This window comes from Myotis daubentonii, chromosome 1 (genome assembly GCF_963259705.1).
Source record: "Myotis daubentonii chromosome 1, mMyoDau2.1, whole genome shotgun sequence".
NCBI lineage: Eukaryota > Metazoa > Chordata > Mammalia > Chiroptera > Vespertilionidae > Myotis > Myotis daubentonii.
Genome location: NC_081840.1, coordinates 59,329,677 through 59,350,467, shown reverse-complemented (window position 1 = coordinate 59,350,467; position 20,791 = coordinate 59,329,677). Strand labels below are relative to the sequence as shown.

The 20,791-nt window shown below is 43.6% G+C and overlaps 2 protein-coding genes across 3 annotated transcripts in view; one reads left to right on the top strand and one right to left on the bottom strand.

Moving 5' to 3' along the window:
- The window catches only part of GALK2 (galactokinase 2), a 159,960-nt gene extending 143,664 nt beyond the window's left edge, over window positions 1-16,296 (top strand). For both annotated transcript variants that reach the window (XM_059701948.1, XM_059701940.1), the window contains exons 9-10: window positions 4,393-4,594; window positions 13,612-16,296. In XM_059701948.1, coding sequence (XP_059557931.1) covers window positions 4,393-4,594; window positions 13,612-13,819 — 410 coding nt within the window. In that variant the 3' untranslated portion in view covers window positions 13,820-16,296. The remainder of the gene's footprint in view (window positions 1-4,392; window positions 4,595-13,611) is intronic.
- The window catches only part of FAM227B (family with sequence similarity 227 member B), a 213,718-nt gene continuing 206,983 nt past the window's right edge, over window positions 14,057-20,791 (bottom strand). The window contains exons 15-17 of the mRNA XM_059702029.1: window positions 20,185-20,259; window positions 17,955-18,024; window positions 14,057-14,311 (exon numbers count right to left, since the gene is read on the bottom strand). Of these exons, the coding sequence (XP_059558012.1) occupies window positions 14,219-14,311; window positions 17,955-18,024; window positions 20,185-20,259 (238 nt within the window). The 3' untranslated portion in view covers window positions 14,057-14,218. The remainder of the gene's footprint in view (window positions 14,312-17,954; window positions 18,025-20,184; window positions 20,260-20,791) is intronic.

Sequence of the window (20,791 nt, the reverse complement as noted above, 5' to 3'; positions counted from 1 at the left end):
CACCTGGTGTTCTAGTCTAAAATTGAATTTGCTTTGAAAGAAAGCATGTATGAATGAAGACAGTAACAACTTCCTTCATCTTTAATAAAATAATTGCTCTGAAGGATTATAAGAGTTTATATACAGATGGGGCAGGGAAGAAAGCTGTTACAGTTTTAGATTTTCTTGCATATTTTGGTAAATGTACAACAGAGACCTGATGAGTTGCCAGCAAATAACAAGCCAGAACCCTGGATTGAGAGAGCATTTGTGATACCCAGCCAACACTGAACTGCTTTCCCTCCCACAGGGTGGTCTCCAGATCTGTTGTAGCCCTTAGCAAGACTTTATATCACAATTGAAAACAGATGCCCTTTCTGCCCTCTCCTGCACTGTAGACTACCATTCAGGGGGCACACTTTCGAATGCCTAGCAAAAGTCCTTCTTAGACATTCTGTTTCAGGAGTCTTGCTCAGAAACACCCTGCAATAGACAACAGACACAGATGTTGCCAGATTTGTGAGGGTCTAGTAATCTGCTTGGTGCTTTCTGAATGCTTCTTATCACAAATCAAAATACCAATACTAAGGATTAACATAAAAACATCTCTCTGGACAGTTTCTGCTTTAGAATATTTAATCCTAACAAAAAACATTTAATTTTAAAGGACTATGTAATCCTAAAGGGAAACCAAAGCATACTCTCCCTAATGGACTATATTGAGTTTTATTACAGGAAGTGACCCTAAACATGCTTATATTATATGTATATGACATTGAAAACCAAGATTATAAAAAAAATCACTTTAAATTCTGATTTAAAGAGACTTATTAGCCTTAACTGGTTTGGCTCAGTGGATAGAGCGGCAGACTGCTCAGATTCGATTCCGGTTGAGGGCACATGCCTGGGTTGCGGGTTGATCCCCAGTAGGGAGCGTGCAGGAAGCAGCCGATCAATGATTCTCTTTCATTATTAATGTATCTATCTCTCTCTCCCTCTCCCTTTCTCTCTGAAATCAATAAATATATATATTAAAAAAGAGACCTATTAGACATAATGGAATATAATGTGTAGATTTTGGTTGGATCATGGTATAAATCAATTGACATTTAAGTGACAACTGGGACATTTAAATATGCACTGAATATGTGACAATATTAAGGAATCATTTGTAATTTTGTTAGATGTGATAATGATATGGAGTTATGTAAGAAAATATACTTATATTGTGGACATGCACATGCAAATATGTAGGGAGGAAATGTCACATCTATAATTTATTTTAAAACACTTCAACAAAATATCAATTGAAGAAAGTATGGCAAAATGTTAATAATTGTTTAATTTATGGGCTCATTGAGTTTACTGTAATATTTTCTCTACTGTTCTATAAATTTGAAAATTTTTATAATTCAAAGTTTTAAAATTTTTGCAAGTTGGAGTACAGTACAGTGATTTGTCAGCTAAATAGCACTGCTTTATGGTTGTAGTGGATGTTGCTTTATTGTGCCTTTTGTGCTGTGATAGTAAATAGCAGTGGACCTGGAAACTAGATGATTTCTTCATAAAATGGAACATTACAATAAAAACGAACCAATAATCTCCCCTTCTGCCCCCAACCCCACGCTCTGATTTTGTAACTTGGCCCATGATTATGGGAGATGAAGTAGTTAAAAAGTAAAACTGAAACATGTGGAATCCAAAAGCTAGTATTATTTTTTTTCATTCTGGAATATAAAGCTCTTTTATATATATATGTATTATTTATTTCAGAGAGAAAGGGAGAGGGAGGGGGAAGGGAGAGGGAGAAAGAGAGCTAGAAACATCAATGATGAGAGAGAATCATTGATCAGCTGCCTCCTGAATGCTCCCCACTGGGGATCGAGCCCTCAACCTGGGCGTGTGCTCTGACTGGGAATTGAACCCTGACCTCTTGGTTCATAGGTTGATGCTCAACTACTGAGCCACACAGGCCGGGCTAATACTTTGTGTCAATTATAGTTGACACACAGTATTATATTAGTTTCAAGTATACAACACAGTGAGAATTGACATTTATGCAACTTACAAAGTGATCACCACAAAATGTCCAGTATCCATCAGTCACTGTACAAAATTGTGATATTATTGACTGTATTCCATCTGCTGCACTTTTCACCCTTGTGATTTGTTACTAGAGGCCTGGTGCACAAAATGCGTGCATGGTGAGGGAGTCCCTTGGGCTTAAACTGGCCATCGGACATCCCTCTCGCAATCCGGGATCACTGGCTCCTAACCACTTGCCTACCTGCCTGCCTGATCGCCCCTAACCACTCTGCCTGCCTGATTGCCCCTAACCACTCCCCTGCCTGCTTAATCACCCCTATCTGCCTCTGCCTCAGCCCCCACCACCATGGCTTTGTCTGGAAGGAAGTTGGACGTCTGGAAGATGGCCGATTGACCTGGTCTAATTAGCATATTACCCTTTTATTAGTATAGTTATATTAGCATACATAAAATTATTGGCACTGTCTTGGGCACCTACATGCCAATCAATGGCTCATCTTTTTCCTTCTCTGTTCAGAGATTTTGAAGAGTGATCATTAAATCTACCTGTGATCTCTTTAGACAGTGTGTTTTTGCTGTCAGTATATGCCAGTATTGGTATTTTTTTATTTTTCCTCCATACTTGGTGTCAGTGGTTGCAGATTCAATATCAAAGGGAATCTTGCTGTCCCCTTTCCTCAGTACTAATAAGCTGTTGAATACCAGCACCTCATTTTTTAAACAACAATGACTATATGGAGGTATCTTGCTTTGGGGGTTAAAAATAAAGCCCTAATATCTCATTATCAACGATGGACAGCCACTGGAGCTCCTGCTGTGTAAGGCACTGTTGAAGGTGCTGTTGTGGGGTGAAAGGTTGTAGTGGGGGAATGCACAGAATCAGAAGACCAAGTCTTTGTCTTCAGCAGTTGGCAAACTTTGCGGAGATAGGAGAAACAATTACTGTGGAAAGTACTGTATATGATGATCACCCAAATGAGTGCCACGGACTGCAAGTGTGGTACAAATGCAGAGTCAAGAGATTGTTCCCATCTGGGGCCATCATAACTTCATGGAGCATATAAAGGAGGTAAAATTTTGACAGGGAGAGAGAGAGAGAGAGAGCAAGAAACTCCTTTTGTGTGGACCAATGAGTATACCCAGAAGCAAGGAGTGTTTGGATAACTATGAATTGGCAACTTTGGCTGGAGGGAAGATTTCCTATTGGGACGAGCATGTTGAGTCTAAGAATTTGGATTATGGTAAAAACTGGGGAAGCAGTAAAGGTTTGGGACCATGAGTAAGGCTATGTGTTAGGAGTGCAATCTGACAGTGTTGACCTCAGGGGAGGTTGAGATTAAGACAGGAAGATCAATTGGGAAATCACTGCAAAATAGTTTAAGTGGGAAAGGAAATAAAAGTTAAATTTGGGTCATGACAGTGGGAATAGAAGGAAGGGATGATGACAAAACACACTGTAAAAAAAAGAACCAATTAGATCTGATGACTGCATTTAGGTCCTCTTTGAAAGAGAATAGGAAAATTCACATGAATTTGTATCATTTCATTGATGCAAGCAGTCAACTCTAAGTTAATATGTCTAATATGACTCAATTGAGAAACTTTGAAAGAAAACTTTTCATTATTAATTTATAGGAAAACTAGCCCCACACTTATCATTAGTAAACTGTTACACAAATCCTAAGAATGAGCATTCACTTCCTGTAGCCTTTGCTGCCTTTTTATCCATCTCCAAGAGCCAGGAAGATGGTGGTATGGGGGGGAAAAATGTGACCCGAGACTTTAGCAGAATCTATTGGTTCATAAGTGGAATGTAACAGTACTTCCAAAAAAGTAGTGATAGTCTAGGGGAGAGGCACCTGGAAGAGAGTCATGTAAAAAGCTGCCTCGAAAGGATGTCCTTCAGTGGAGGACAGACCTGGCTCCAGAGGGCTCTTCAAGGGAGAGCTGGGAGCAAACATTCTGGCCTTACTCTCTCCCCTCTGTCTCTTGCTGATCTTCCTCTCTCCCATCTAGATGGCAAGGGAGCATGTTGGTGTGCCTCACACCAGCCAGCCTCCTGGGGCAGATGTCGGGGCAGGGAAGGGCAGAGAGGAGAACTGGGTGCAAACAGAAGGTGACAGTCACATCCTCTTCACAAAGCATAACAACATGAGGGGAAAGGCCTGGAGGAAGTTCTTCATAGAATCATAAAACGTTAGAGCTAGACTTAAAATGGAATTCTTTCAGTGAAGGAGAGACCTATATAAAGTCTAAGGTATTGATAATGAAGACGGAAATGCAAGTCCTCAATGACCGTACTTTTCTTTGCACTGGGTTGTCCGGTAACTATTTCTAACCTTGTTCCCCATCCCCTTTCTTCCTGAGTGCTCATCTTCAAACTGTACCAGCGGGCCAAGCACGTGTGCAGCGAGGCTGCGCGAGTGCTCCAGTTTAAGAAGATCTGTGAGGAAGCACCTGACAACATGGTCCAGCTGCTGGGGGAGCTGATGAACCAGAGCCACGAGAGCTGCCGGGACATGTACGAGTGTAGCTGCCCTGAGCTGGACCGGCTGGTGGACATCTGTCGGTGAGGCTGAGACAGCAGCGTGGCAGGGGTGGGGGTGGGGGGGGGGGGATGCTACCAAAGCAGTTGTTTGAATTAATGAAACAAACAACGCACACCACATTTTCATGGCCTTCTGAGTGCAAGATGGTCCTTGCCCACTTCCTGTATGAAGAGTTGTGTGTGAAATGGAGCCGACCTTGCTCCTTCCTGAACGTCTGTGCGGTGAGAGACTGGAGGCCTCCCTCACGCTCCACGAGGCTCCGGGAACGGAGTCGTTCCTTCAGAACATCCCGGGAAAGACATTTAGGGAGCTTTTCTCAGACATGGCCCGTTACTTTCTCCTGGTAGTTCACCCAGTGCTGCCCACTGCACTGCGGCTCTGCCAACATCTCCTGTTTGGTGTCCCAAGTTTAGTTTTATTCAAAAGAACAGAAAATGGAAAGGGAGCCTCGAGCCTAATAGGATGCTGGGCTAGAGGGAGGTTGCTGAAGGGATTAACTCAGAGAGCCAGCATTTCCTGCCTTCCCGGTTTGTTAGGCAATTTGGGGGAATAAAGATGAGAAAGCCCAGTTTATGAATGGTTGGTGAGACAGAAATGTAATGAGGGAAACTTTCAGGGAGCTTGTGACCAGTTCGTTTGTAATTGCTGGTGAGTGGGGGGAACAGAGGAGAATGGTCCCTTTGCCCAGAGGGATCCGTGACCTTGGGAGAACTGAAAGGGAAACTGGGCAAACTCTCAAATGGCTACATGTTGTTTTCACTGTGAGAAGATAATGCATGAAGAGAATATGAGGACTGTCTGCAATTAGCAATGAAAATATAATTTGCCACTTGGCGCCTATGGCTGGCCTCACTCACTGCCACACCCGCAGCCTGAAGAGTTTAAACCAAGCAGCCCCCGTGATTGCACATGGCATGTGTGACCCGGCTTGCTGAGGGATGTGAACGGAGCATTGATGACAATGACTCTGCTGCCGTCAGTGTTTGCTCGCTCATTGCCAGGGAGCCTTCCTGAGCTTGTTTCATTGTGAGTGCTCTTTTCAGAAAATATCAAGGGCCCAGGAAATGGAAGGGGACAAATATCGTTCAGTTCTGGACATAAGAGCAAGAGAGATGGTGTGTGCAAAATCAGGAAGCGTCACCGCCTGTAAGGTAGTGGGGTGGTTTGAATCCTGCCTGAAAAGCAGTGGAAAGGCATTTGCTAGCCTCCTGCAATTCACTAATGAACTTTTTCTTCCTGGGATGGTCCACAAGCTATGGCTCTTGTGGAACTTACATTCTCACAGGGAAAGAGGAAAATGACAATTAAAAAGAAATCAGATGGTAGTGATAAGTGTTATGAAAAAGAAGAAGAAGAAGGGATAGAGAGTACCAGGGCTGAAGGGGGAAATCTTTATATGGAATGGCTGAAGGAGTCCTCTCCGAAGAGACAGTATTTGAACAGAGTCCTGAAGGAAGTAGATAGGTCCTGAGTGAGCAGTGGCTGTCATGTGAGGTACAGTAAGAAGACCAGTGTGGTTGGAGGACAGTAGAGGAAGGACAGAGTAGTGGGTGATGGAGAAAGAAGGGTGGGAGGAGCCACACCACGTGGGCCTTGAGGGCCATGGAGGCGCTCTGGCTTGAAGGGAGAAAGGCGAGTGGAAGTGCTAAGGTCCCGTGCAGATGCCTTGAAGGAAGACTCAAGACCATCGCTGTGTGGGTGAAAGACAGGACACGAGATGACTCCTGGATTTTTGGCCTCAGAAAATGTCCTTCTTTCTATAAAAGCCACATTTTTGGAAGTCAGACTTCACATTTCTGAGTCAGAATGATCTTAAGATACCGTCAGATATGAGAGCAGGAAGAGGAGGGATAGAGGTGCTAGTGCTTAAGTGCTGTGACCAGTCAGCATAGTGAGGCTGTGGGCAGGAGGAAGGCTGGAAAGGGGTCGGGAGCATCACCAAAGATAATGGTTAGCTTTCCCTCCTGGTCCCCTTGTGGCACTTTAAAATTCCTTTAGTTTTCCTGAAGGCCTGCTTGGAAAGTATTTGCAAAAGACTACTAATGGGTTAAGTGAATGAAGGATTCCTATGCCTGGAGGTCTCGGGGCACTATTACATGCTAGAACCTTCATGTGCTCTGAGCCAGACTGCAGGGAAAGGTGCCTCTACATAGCCAGTCTATCGGACAACATAGAAGCTGCTTTCTGACTGGGATGGAGAGAAGGGGGAAGGATAGCGGCCACCAGTGCTGGCTGTTTTCTCAGTGGGAGCCTTTTTCTGTTCCTCAAGAGAAAATCCATTGAGGATCCAAAGAAAAGGGGCAGGGAGGGAGAAGGAAACTACACTCCTGCAGGGAGTCTGTTTACTTATTTTTATTAAATTAACATTAGAAGACCTCAATTATGTGAAACAAAGTACAGTATAATAATGAAGGAAAAAGATGAAGCTTGCCCAATGATAAAGTAACTCTTTTTAAGGAAAATGTAAATTTTAAGAAACAGCTGAATTTTAAAGTAGGATTTGCTGAGGAACACAAAGGAGTTTTGAAACCAAGTCAATTACATGAGAAACCGCTCATTCGCTATTGGTTTCCCTGGTTGCACTTAAGGAAAAACAGTTAAGGCCATTATTTATAAGTTGACACTTGTTGAAATAAGGAGGACTCAGTGCTGCATTATTGCCCAAGCTGTTAATGACACACTTTAATAGACCAACAAAGGTTACAAAAGTAGAAGTGCTGTCTTCCTCAAAAGGCTTTCCACAGCATTATTCCCCCCGAACTGCTCAGCCTCCAGTGCCTGTTCTGAGCAGGTCCCAGAGGGAGGAGCGAGGTGCACACCACAGTCCTGGGCCCTTTTCCCACCAGCTCAGGTGCTAACCTTATTTCTGCCCAAGAAAGGCAGGGAGCCCTTCCCGCTGCCCTTGGGCTCACTTCTCTTTGGGCCTTTGTCTTCCACTTACTTTCCTCCACCTGCCAGATAGATAGATAGATAGATAGATAGATAGATAGATAGATAGATAGATAGATAGAGATATACCATAAGCTAGAACCAACCCAACTGCTCTCCAATGGCCTTTAGTAGCTTCATTTCTAAGGTAGACTTGTAGTCATATTTTCTTATACTTTTTCATCTAAACAGTATTTGGAGTCTCTGATTTCTTGAATCTAAAGTTATCTGAAAGTGGTTCTAACCTGGCTGTAAAAATAATATAACTAGTTCTGGAAGGTCTGTTTTTCTGAGATTCTAGTCAGAAAATTTTAGGCTTCAGAGCAGATGCATGAAGTATTTCCAGGTAAAGGATCTATTACCGACTGCTTATGATTATATTAGAGGCAGTCAGTATAGTATACCATACTGACTCTGTGGGGCGGCTGGGACAGGCCCCCAGCGAACACACACACACACACACACACACACACACACACACACACACACACACGGGGCACCTGCTCTGAACCTCCGTGGCCAGAGGCCCGCTCCCTGTGGGAAGCTCCCTGAGGGCTCCCAGACTATGAAAGGAGGCAGGCTGGGCTGAGGGACCCCCCACCCCCCGGGTTGGAGGCTCGGAGCAGGTGCCCCGTATGTGTGTGTGTGTGTGTGTGTGTGTGTGTGTGTGTCCGCTGGGGGCCTGCCCCCAGCCACGCCGCGGAGGCTTGGAGCAGGAGCCTCTCTGTGTTGCTCTCTCAGGCTTGGGACCGTGCCTGACCCCTCCTCCTGTGCTGGTCATGACTGTTACAGAGTCCCAACCTCATTTGCATATTACTTCTTTGTATATATAGATTATACTAGAGGCCCAGTGCATGAAATTCATGCACAGACGGCAAGGGGGGTCCCTCAGCCTGGCCTGCACCCTCTCCAATTTGGGACCCCTTGGGGGATGTCTGATCGCCAGTTTAGGCCCAATCCCGCAGGGACCGCTGGCTCCTAACCGGTCGCCTGCCTGAGTGCCTGATTGCGCCTAACTGCCTCTGCCTGCCAGCCTGATCACCACTAATCACCTCTGCCTGCCAGCCTGATGCTCCTAACTGCTCCCCTGCTTGCCTGATTGCCCTCTAACTGCTCCCCTGCTGGCCTGATTGCCCCCTAGTTGCTCCCCTGCCAGCCTGATCACCCCTACCTGCTCCCCCCATGCTGGCCTGATTGCCCCTAACTGCCCTCCCCTACTGGCCTGATTACCCCTAACTGCCCTCCCTGCTGGCCTGATTGCCCCTAACTGCCCTCCCCTGCCAGCCTGATCACCCCTAACTGCCTCTGCCTTGGCCTCCACCACCGTGGCTCTGTCCAGAAGAATATCGGTCTAATTAGCATAGTACCCTTTTATTAGTATAGATTATACTAGAGGTCCGATGCACGAAATTTGTGTAAGAGTAGGCCTTCCTTCCCCTGGCTGCTGGCACTGGCTTCCCTTTGGCACCTGGGACCTGGACTTCCCTCCGGCCCCAGCTTCATCTGGTCTAATTAGCATATTATACTTTTATTATTATAGATTATATTATATACTAGAGGCCCGGTGTACAAAAATTTGTGCACTTGGGGGGGAGGGGGTCCCTCAGCCCGGCCTGTGCCCTCTCGCAGTCTGGGACACCTCGGGAGATAACGACCTGCTGGCTTAGGCCTGCTCCCGGGTGGCAGAGGGCAGGCCCAATCCCTAGGTGCAGCCCCTGGTCGGGCTCAGAACAGGGCTGATTGGGGAGTTGGGGCGCCACCCCCTGTCATGCACAGAGCAGGGCGATCGGGAAGTTGTGATGCCACCCTCAGTCACGCTCAGGGTAGGGCTGATTGGGGGGTTGGGGAACTGTCCCCTGTCACACTCAAGGCAGGGTGGATGGGGAGGTTGCGGCGCCACCCCCTGTCAGGGTCGATGGGGAGGTTGCGGCGCCACCCCCTGTCACGCACAGAGCAGGGCCAATCAGGGGGTTGGGGCACTGCCCCCTGTCACTCACAGAGCAGGACCCGTCAGGGGGTTGGGGCGCTGCCACTCTCACACTCAGGGCAGGGCTGATGGGGAGGTTATGGCTCTACCCCGTCACACACAGAGCAGGGCCTGTGGGGAGGGGGGGGTTGGGGCGCCGCACCCTGTCACACACACAGCCGCAGGGCGATCAGGGGGTTGGGGAGCTCCCCCCTATCAGGCACAGAGTAGGGCTGATCAGGGGGTTGGGGCGCCTTCCCCTGTCACAAACAGAGCAGGGTGGATAGGGAGGTTGTGGCCCCGCCCCCTGTCATACACAGAGCCGCAGGGCGATCAGGGGGTTTGGGCACTGCCCCCTGTCACGCTGATCCCGGGGCCGGGAGGCCTCACGGCTCCGCTGATCTCGGTGCTGGGAGGCATATTACCCTTTTACTATATAGGGTAGAGGCCTGGTGCATGGGTGGGTGCTGGCTGGTTTGCCCTGAAGGGTGTCCTGTATCATGGTGGGGGTCCCCATTGGGTGCCTGGCCAGTCTGGGTGAGGGGGTGAGGGCTGTTTTCTGGCTGGGGGTGACTGAAGCTCCCAACCGCTCCTTTTTTTCTTTTTTTTTCTTTTTTTATTCTGGGCCAGCTTTAGCTTTGAGGCTTGGCTCCAGCTCTTAGGCCTCCGCTGCTGAAAGTAGGTTTCTGGCCTTTGCTTACAATGTTGCGATCCTGCTGGCTGAAACCCGGTGGACTAAAACAGGTTTCTGGGGTTTTGTTTAGCTTCTATATTTGTTACATAGTTGCTTAGAGTTGCAGCTCAGAGGCCTGCAGCGGCAGGTGGGGAACGTTGGAGTCCTCCGTCACTGAAGCAAGCAAGCCTCATGTTAGTTTCAAGCTGCCTGGCTGCCGGCCGCCATCTTGGCTGGCAGTTAATTTGCATATTGCCCTGATTAGCCAATGGGAAGGGTAGCGGTCGTACGCCAATTACCATGTTTCTCTTTTATTAGATAGGATATTATATTAATATATATGCCATTTCATATATAATTGACTTGGTTTCAAAATTGTTTTATGTTCTTCAGTAAATTCTACTTTAAAATTTACATTTTGTTTACTTAAAAGATTTTATAATTGGGCAAGTATCATCTTTTTCCTTTATTATTATACTTTATTTCACATAATTGCGGTTTTCTAAGATTTATTTTAAAAACCTGAGTAAATATTTTGATATTTTTTTATTTTAGTTTTTTTTTATCACTATTAGTTCCCCCTATACCCTCTTCCACCTCTCCCCACTCCTTCCCCCACCCATAATTAGCACACTGTTGTCTGTGTCCATGAGATCTTTCTCTTTTATTTATTTTTGCTCAATCTCTACACACACACCCCAACTCCTCCACCCCCGGCCAGAAAGACTGGTCTATTTATGAATCTGCCTCTATTTTGCTTGTTAGTTCAGTTTGTTCATTAGATTCCACATACGAGTGAAATCAGATACTTGTCTTTCTCTGACTGCATTATATCACTCAGCATAATGTTCTCCAGGTCCATCCATGCTGCTGCAAAGGGTAAAATTTTCTTTCTTTTTACAGCCAAGTAGTATTCCATTGTGTACATGTAAAATAGCTGTTTTATCTACTCATCTACTGATGGACTCTTGGGCTGCTTCCAGATCCTGGCTATTTTAAAAGAACATAAGGGAGCATATATTCTTTCATATTAGTGTTTCCAGTTTCTCTGGATAAATTCCCAGAAGTAGAATTGCTGGGTCATAAGGCAGTTCCTATATTTTGATATTTTAAAACAAATATAAAACCCAACAGCCAATTTTTAGAACCTAACAAATGCCTGCAATTATGCTGAGCTGAGATTAGAGAGATAGATATAAGCTGCCCCTGAATTTAAGATTTTCTAAAATAATTAATACACATTTGTATAATATAAAAATACTTATTTTGAAATAAAATTGAGTAGAAATACATACAAGGCAAAATTCCTTGCTCTTTCTCTTTGTAGTTTGTAGCAAAGTTGGGTCTTATTGAATTTCCCCACCCCCATTATCTTGTGCATGGTGCCTTAGTAAGTGCTTTATGGTCAAATCAGATCCTTTAAAAGTAGGAAATTTTATTCGGGCTTTATTGGGTGCCTGGAAAGTTAGAAGAATATACTTTTCAGTGATAAAAGGATCAAAAGGAATAGTCTATAATCTCCATCTCGTATCTTGCCCTAGCCTTTGTTTGATAGATCATGCTTTTTAAGGCAGAGGCTTCTTTTGTTGTTTTGATCAACCTTTCTGCACTCTTCTTAGTCCAGTTGCCACAGTCATCAAAATGGTATTTGGGAGATTTTAGGGTTTGGCTTTTTATAACTCTTGTATTGCCTCTCTGATGATTGCTGCTCAGGACCTACATTCTTAATGTTTTACTGTTCTTCCAGGGGAAAATGCAAACATGAAACGTTCACTAAATGCCCTTGCTCACCTGCTTCTTAATTTAAAGTTTTTATTGGTCTCCTAACTTTTGGGTCTCCGGGAATTTTGATGGCATATGCCAAAGGGCATATTAAATACCAGTGGGGACACTGCAGACAGGCCCTTTCAGCCTGTGAGTGTGTAGCTGGGCAGGCGGCTGACCAGCTGCTGGGAAGACCCTGATTTGTGATCACAAGTGCCACTGGCTCAGGGCACAAGCTATTTATAATAGCACTTATCGCTCTCTATTTGGGAAAGTCAAGCTTTGATGATTTTAGACCATGTGGTTGATGCAATTTACTCCATGTCATCTGCAGCCGGCAGGGTGCTGACAGCCGCTCTGGGGACTCAGAAGTGAATGCATTCACCTAGGAAGACTTGAGCCTCTGCTCTCTGGAAACTTGCGGGATACTCAGCACAATAGGCCCTTTGGTACAATTCTTATGGGGTTTGCAGTGAGTTAGAAACAACACTCAGTTTGCTTTAAGTTCAGTTTTGAAACCACAGCTTTCAGAAACTGTTCCAGTGAAAAACTGTAAGCAAATATGCCTACAAGTTCATTGAAGACCAGAGGAGACCTGGTTGGCCTGTGTCCAGCCAAATGGCACAGTTTGGGCCCTAGAGAATGGAGGAGGCGGCACAGTGTGCTCTGGATGAGGCATGGTTCTCGGGAGGTGCTTCACGGACACCTCTATTGTTCTAGCATTTTCCCCAGGGAAGAGAGTTTGATGTGACTGACAACTTTTGTTTTTTTTTCTAAATCACCAAATTGCAAATTGGCCCTTTGCCAGCCTACGGACTCAGAGTCATTCTAGGATCCCAGGGCTCCATGCAGCTATTGGGTCATCAGCTGAATGAATGTTTGAGGGACAGGAGGACAGGAGTGGTTTTTATTTGTTTGCAAGCATTTTTGTTTTTTTCCTTCAACATCTATTTTTATTTGAAAAGCATACTTTAATGAATAAAGCAGATAATGACAAGAAATCGATTGACAAAATTATTGAGGGGAAGTGAATCACTGATATGCAATAATTCTGATGTTCTAGAGTAGGGGTAATAGTCTACTGATATTTTCCAGGAAGTAAAGTAGCTCATTTAGATGGAAAAAGGGGATGACATTGTGCTAAATTACTTATGGAGTTTTTAACCTGCTATAAATTTGGAGTAAATTTATTAGAATTGGAAGTACATGTTAACTTTATTGTCAGGATAAATAGCATCCTTTGAAGATGAGTGATCCTTGTACTTTGTACAAATCTTAGCTTTGACAGTGCCTGGTTGATGGGGACTAAGCTCACTGCCTGCTGTGTGGTGGATTATACAATAGTTTCCATCCCAATTGCACATTTCATTGGATGGTAAATTCTGAGTCCAGTTGTCAGACCAGCTCCTGAAGATGCAGGAAGATTCCATGAGATCACCACTCAAAGAGCCATATAGCAAGCAGCCTACTACTCAGAGCCAAAACCAAGGGCCAGTTTTAGATATAATTAAATTTGAAATTACCTCTGCAACAGTATAAATTTTCTAATTTACTAAAAAGTTCACTGGAGAAAACCCTACAAAACAATACACACAGATGCACTCTCTCTCATTAGAACTTGGGTAGGCTACGTGTCTTATAAGCAGCAGCCAAATCACTCTCATGTTCATTTACAGGATCTAATTTTTCTTTTCTCACTGTTTTAGGACGTTTGGGGCTCAAGGGTCACGACTCACAGGAGCTGGATGGGGAGGCTGCACAGTCTCATTGGTACCTGCTGACAAGCTGCCCAGCTTCCTAGCAAATGTGCAGGAAGCCTATTACCAGAGTGGTGATCGGTGCCTGGCACCCGAGAAGCAGAGTTTGTTTGCTACCAAACCTGGAGGCGGGGCCTTGGTTTTCCTTGAGGCCTAAACAATGTAAAAAAATCTCAGAGAAACTATTTAGGGCATTTAGGAACTGGCAGGACTTCTCATGCCACAGTAAATTAATCCTTTCTGTTTTGTATTATGATGAACGGTTGCTATTATCAAGATGTGTTTCCAAAGAAATGGTTGCAAGCTCTCTAAGCTTCATAACGATTATTTTTCCATCTTAAAAAATGTTTTCTACCAATAGGAGTCAAAATTATGGTTGGACAGATCCCTTAAGTATGATTTACTAGGATTTATTGACTGTAAGATTTTTAAAGATGAATTGTAAAAGACAATCCCAACCTCATGGATTGGACTAGAATTAAACATACTGCTACAGTTAAACTGAAACAATTGACTTGTGTACAGTATCTTAAACACAGTTTACTTCTGGTTTCTCTCAGCGTTCTTCTTCATCCACGGTATAGTCTTCTGTTGATGATGATGATGACAGTGATGTCAAAAATTCTCTGTCAAGCTTAGCTTCATTCCGCTATGAAAAGAATACATTATTAGGGATGCACAGATTTTCCTGGACAGTGTATACTGGAAATTCCCCAGTTACCAACATGAGCATTATTAAAATACTAGAGGTCTGGTGCACGAATTTGTGCACATTGAAAGGAAATTAATTAGAAGAAATATTTTAATATTGCTATTTGCCCTTTCTCTATAATAGAAGAGTCAACCAAATTCACGATTGACAATGATAGAAACACACGTGTGCGATTGGTGCCAGTGAGAGCTTTATATGTATCCTGCATACATGAGTCAACTTAGCCTTTTATATCTATTTATATATATAAAAGCCTAAGAGAACATCTGACCATTCGACCATTCAACTGATAGCTATGACATGCACTGACCACCAGGGGGCAGATGCTCAATGCACAGGCATGGAAACATGGAACAGAACGATGAATCTCAGAGGGAAAGGGAGCAGGGGGTGAGCGGGAGGGGGTTAACCAAAGATCTTATATGCATACTAGAGGCCCAGTGCACGAATCCCTGCATGGGCCTCTAGTATATAGAATAAGCTTGCTTAATTAGACCTGCTTTCTGATTTAGCTAAACTTTTTCCAGCCCAGTGAGCACCCCAACTTCTCTTTCAGATAATTATCAGCAACACAGCAGTAAATATCAATACAAAACACATTATTATTGTAGATCATTCAGGGGGAACAAAGGGTAAAATATTTTACTGCAGCAGTGTTTGACTATATTCTGTGCAGTGAGAAAACCTGAAGTCATTTTCAAGGTCCACCATTTCTTACTTCTTTTCAGTCGGGTCAAGTTTCTAAGCTTTCTAAATCTGTTTTCCGGCTAATGAAAAGAAAATAGGATTCTACCAGTCTCCTATCTACCTACTCCAGGACTTCTGTGAGGATCAAATGAGATGAGGCACAGGAAAACTCTTCACAGACATTTGGTTAAAGTGTGAAATGTTTGCACCTGGCTGTAAAGCAAGTCATGTTCCTGGGCTGAAGGAACTGCAAGGAGGCTTGTCTTCACTAGGGAGAGGAAGCCGCCTTGCACCCCTTCATTGTGTGTCTAGTAAGTCTTATTCATATATGTGGGCCAGTGTAGAGTTGATGTGCAGGTATGTGGGTAAGAGTATAAAAGGCTTAGAGAGATGGTTCTGAGGTTGGGTAGAGGTGTTGGTGGGTACCTGTATATGTTTATCAAACGTGGGCAGAAATATTTGGCCAGGTAGCAATGGTAAATGAATGGCTTTCTCTCACGGATAGAAGACAGGAGGGCCTTTTTGAATTATGTAAAGATTTAGACAAGAAGGCATTTAGTGATGTAATCTGATAATTGAGACAGCAGTGGTCTTATGGCATGAATTATCCAGAAAATTACCACAATTTTCTATTAACCTATGATTGTTTTTTGCTCATTAATGTGCAACTCAAAGATTGGACATCATCATCTTGAATCTCAGTTTCATGGAGGCTCAGGCAAAGTTCGTTGTCATATTTCTCAAAGGACAATAGTCATATAGAAAGTACTAGAAAATCCATTATTTTATTCTAAATTAAATTTCTTAGCAGAAAGGCAAAGACTTAGAAAACTTAAGTCAAATTTATTGAAAGAATTTTGAGTTTTTAAAACTCAATAATCCAAAATCTGAATTGATTTAATTTTTTAATACTCACCTAAGTATATATTTATTGATTTTTCTTTTCTTCTTTTTTTTTTGAGAGAGAGAATGAGAGAGAGAGAGAAATATCGATTGGTTGCCTCTCATATGTGCCCTAACCAAGCTTGCAACTTAGGTATGTGCCCTGACTGGGAATTGAACCCGTCTCATTTCAGTGTATGGGACAATACTCTAACCAAGCCACACTGCCCAGGGCAAACTCTGAATTGATTTTAAATTATAATTCTTTGGTTGTTTTTTTTAAATATCTATTTTCCACAAAAGATCTGTGGCTGGTATATAATTCTTTAAAGATACCTACATTACAGTGTTTTTTTTTAAAAAGACACTTGCCATTGCTTTGCTATCTATTTAAAAAAGAACTGTATTTCAATAAGACTATCACCAAGTGTTGTTCTAGAAATTCTTAGAGATATCGAACTTGTGTGGAAAGGACAAGGCTAGGGCCACTGGGAAAAAAAACGGTTCAAGTAGAAGATGGAATTTGAGCGTGAATCTGAATTGCTGATGGTGGAAGATCCGATAGTACTTTGGCCTCCATTCCTATGGGGCAACAATGAACTGGAGCTGAGGTCATTGCCTGATTTAGACGAGGGGAGTGCTCTCCAGTGTGCCAGTTTCCACAGTTCCTCGTACTTCCCTAATACTGGAGCCGTTTATATTGACTAGCTGAGGTCAGCATGCCCTTTCCCCGCATACCTGCACAGGTGTTTTCTCTACTAAATAAACATCTCTCTGGACCCATGTCTCTAGCAGTAGTAGTTAAGAGATACCAATAAAAATGGGAGAAAGAAGTATTTTGTGTCTGTGGAAGTCCTTGGAGGGAAAGTAGGGGAGGATGGGGGAAAGGGGAAGGGATCAACCAAAGGACTTATATGCAAGCATATAGGCCTAACCAATGGACACGGACAACGGGGTGGGGGGGGGGTGGTGAGGGCATGAGCGGGGTGGTAGGGGATAACGTGGGGATAAGGACACATATGTAATATCTTAATCAATAAAAAATATATTAAAAAAAAGAATAGTCCTGTTTGTTTAATATTAAGCACCTAGGTATGTTACTTCTTTCTGTTGCACCTTTATGGCTTCCATAAGAATTAGATTAGATTATTTAACTCCTGTTTTGACATTACACCCACAGCCAACGAGGACTGCTCTAGATTTTTGATTGGTAGCCTGGCATACTGAAAAGAAAAGGTTCTCTTCTGCTTCTGACCTCAGATTGCCCAGCCTTCAGATTTGTTGTACAGTAATCTCTACATGGCCTTGCCTGCTGGGAGGAAAAAGGCCCTTCTGATGGCACAGGACTGCCCATAAGCAGAAGAGGGGAGGACACGGAAAACGGGAAGGTGGCCCAGTCTCTCTCCTTTTCTTTCTTTCCACTCTGTTCAAAACCTTTTCATTTCTGTCTTATGTTTCTGTTAATTGTGGGTAGGGCCCATTCATTTAACATAGTGGTTGGGATCCAATATATTTTCAATTATGAATGGAAAATATGAATATGATTTCAAACACCAATAATTTTCTGTTAATTTGAAAATCTGACTGCATTTGGAGGTTTTTAGTTGCATAATTTATCCTTGGTCAGAAGCAAGGGGTGGGGATAGTGGACATGAGATAGTCACAGACATATGAAATGTGCACATGGATGATGAAATAACATATGAAGCCACATACTGTTTACTTAATATTGTCTAGTCCAGCCGTGGGCAAACTACGGCCCGCGGGCCGGATCCAGCCTGTTTGAAATGAATAAAACTAAAAAAAAAAAAAGACCGTACCCTTTTATGTAATGATGTTTACTTTGAATTTATATTAGTTCACACAAACACTCCATCCAGTTTAAGAACCGGTCCAGTTTAAGAACCCATTGTGGCCCTCGAGTCAAAAAGTTTGCCCACCCCTGATCTAGTCTATATTCTAGTAAGAGAAGCTAGAGAGACTTCTCAATTAGTTAAAAAACAAAACATACCAGTTTATGTAGGAACTTCTTAAAGTCTTTTTCAATCTCTAAAGGCTTCTTGGTAGCCTTTGCTTGGAGTCTAACATGGAACAAAGAAAATCGTTAACCAAAATAGTTTTTATACTGACACCAACTAAGGCCAACATTTACAAAGAGTTTAATGTGCCGGGCACTTGCCAGCACTTTGCAAGTGTTAATTCAATTACACTTGCAGCAGTCTTATGTAGTAGGTACTACTATTATTTATCCTGTGTTATCAATGAGGAAACGGCCTCTGGGAGGTCAAGTCCCCTCCCCACAGACATAGAGCTCACAAGTAGCAGAGGATTAACCCAAGCAGTGTGACTGGAGCCCTCAGTTCCAACCATGGTGCGACACTGCACCCCAGCCATGAAGCGTCCTCTTCGGAGAGATGCTGCACACAGCACTCCCTGAACTGACCCCACTCACAGGCTCCAGCACAGACTTTAGGAAGGGTCAGTGGGGAGAGAAGAGTAAGAGAGACTGGCAAGAGAAAGACCTGGGGGACAGAGAGAGAGAGACATGGAAGAGGCAAAAGGGCGAGGGTGCTCACTAGACTAAACTCACAGAGAGTGGGAATCCAGGGCTCTCGCATGGTTTCTGTCCCTAAGTACTCATTCAAGAATTATTGAGGAGGGAGATGAGTAGTTGAATCCAGAGATCTTTGAGGCAAGAGGCAGAAGTAGCCTAGGCAAGGAAGGGTAGGAACTTGCAACAAGGGAGAAACATTAGTAGCAAGAGAAACACGGATGAGTGAAAGAACAATGAAAAAGGGTAAAAGGTTATTATTTCACTGGAAATTTTCAACTGAGACATTTTAAAATTATTCTTCCTCCATGAAATCTGTAGGAAGTAAAATTTTCTATGAATTCCAAATATACTTGTGCAAGCATAAAGTTTGGGTTGCCAACCCCCTGCAAGGCCTGCTCTAGGTTTCTTCAGTGTTTAGTCTTGGGTTGCCCCGAGGGCATAGTAGGGCTACCTCTTGGGGGTCTCTTGCGTTAGTGCTCTGTGAGTGATAAATGTCCCCTCACTCATCTTCTACTTTGCCTCTGCCAATTTTATCGCCTCAACCTCACATTACCCTCTGGGTCTGTCCTTCTGTGTTTCTCAAGTGTGTTCTTACAGTTCGGGTCTCTTCCTCATGGTCTTATTTACTCCAAAATATCCCTGTGCCCTTTTCCAGTCACACCCTCTTAGAATCTTCTTGACCTGCAACTCATCCTGAGACCCTGGTTCATCTCAGTTGACATCAACCCATCTTCCAAGTCTCTCCTTTGGTTTACAGCCCTCCTCTATTTAAATAAATAACAGGTTTATTGAGGTATGTCACATACCATAAAATTTACCCTTTGGAATTGTACAATTCAGTGGTTTTTAGGACAGCTGACCCTGGAACAGCACTGGTCTGGACTGCATAGGTCTTTTTATACATGGCTTTGTTTTTCAGTGGAGGCAGAGAGCCAACTGCATCAATCTACACCATTCTGTATGAGGGACTTGAGCCTCTGCAGACTTTGATATTTGCAGGGATCCTGGGACTAATACCCTGTGGATGCACAAGGACAACTTAAGCTTTGGGGAGTCAAAAGTTATATGTGGAGTTTTGGCTGTGTGCAGGTCAACGATGTTCAAGGGTCAACAGTATGCGAGACTGACACATGCTGGTCCCCGCGGACTGCTGGAAGTTTGTGCTCATCTGATGCTCACTTTCACGCATGTGGGTGTGTTGGAAGAAGTGGGTTAGTCTCAGTACAGCTTTCCTATTTATACTCTAATTTATAAAATAAATAAATGAAATGAGACCAATGTCCTTGCTTCAGTAGGGGACAATGTATGTGTAGGGGACACAGCAGGGACAGAAGGGGGACAAAGAACTAGTCCGGGCAGACCAGTTAAACAGGTGGGTCTGGAGTTTACATCTTCCCTTAGGGCATGGCATGCTCATGGGCTTGCTTTTTAAAAGCCTGAGCCTAAGTTCTATATCTGGTGGAGTAAAAGGAGAAGATGATAATGTTAGCAAGTAATTAACTTAGCAGAGTAGGTAATTATGTGGATAAAGGAAGTTAAAATGTTACTCTAGATGAACTGTTGAATAGAAAATCTCTGCAGATATCTGAGTTGGTGTATTTTTACATAATAAAATCATTGTGGTTTTATGTAACACATTTGTTCAATTAAAATGTTTAAACACTACAGCGCTGAATAAGAAACAAACCTCTTAAGCTCCTTGTTAATTCTTTCCTGCCGCTCTTTTATAATTCTTATTTCTTCATTAAGTCTGTGCTTTTCCCTATAAAATCAAATATCAGAGTTAAGTTTTCTAAAAAAGCAAACATTTATTTAAAAATATATTTTTATCGATTTCAGAGAGGAAGGGAGAGGGAGAGAGAGAGAGAGATAGAAACATCAATGATGAGAATCTTGTTTGGCTGCCTCCTACATGCCTCCCACTGGGGATTGAGCCCGCAACCTGAGGCATATGCCCTTGACCAGAATCGAATCCAGAACCCTTCAGTCCGCAGGCTGAGGCTCTATCCACTGAGCAAACTGGCTAAGGCTAAAGCAAACATTTCTAATTGTGAAAGAGTAAATCAACAACTAGCCGACTTTCCCATGTCAGTAAAAGTCCTTTACAAACCAATTCTTCAGTGTCCCCTCCCAATGCAGTACTCTGTGTGAGGAGTCCCCAGCCCACCCTCTCTTACAAACACCTGCCAAAGGCATCACTCGTGACACCCGAGTATGGGCTGGCTTTGCTGCTCCCATAAGGCCCTCCCACACAGTGTCCATCCTGCTGTTCCCACTGAGCACAGGAAATCTAA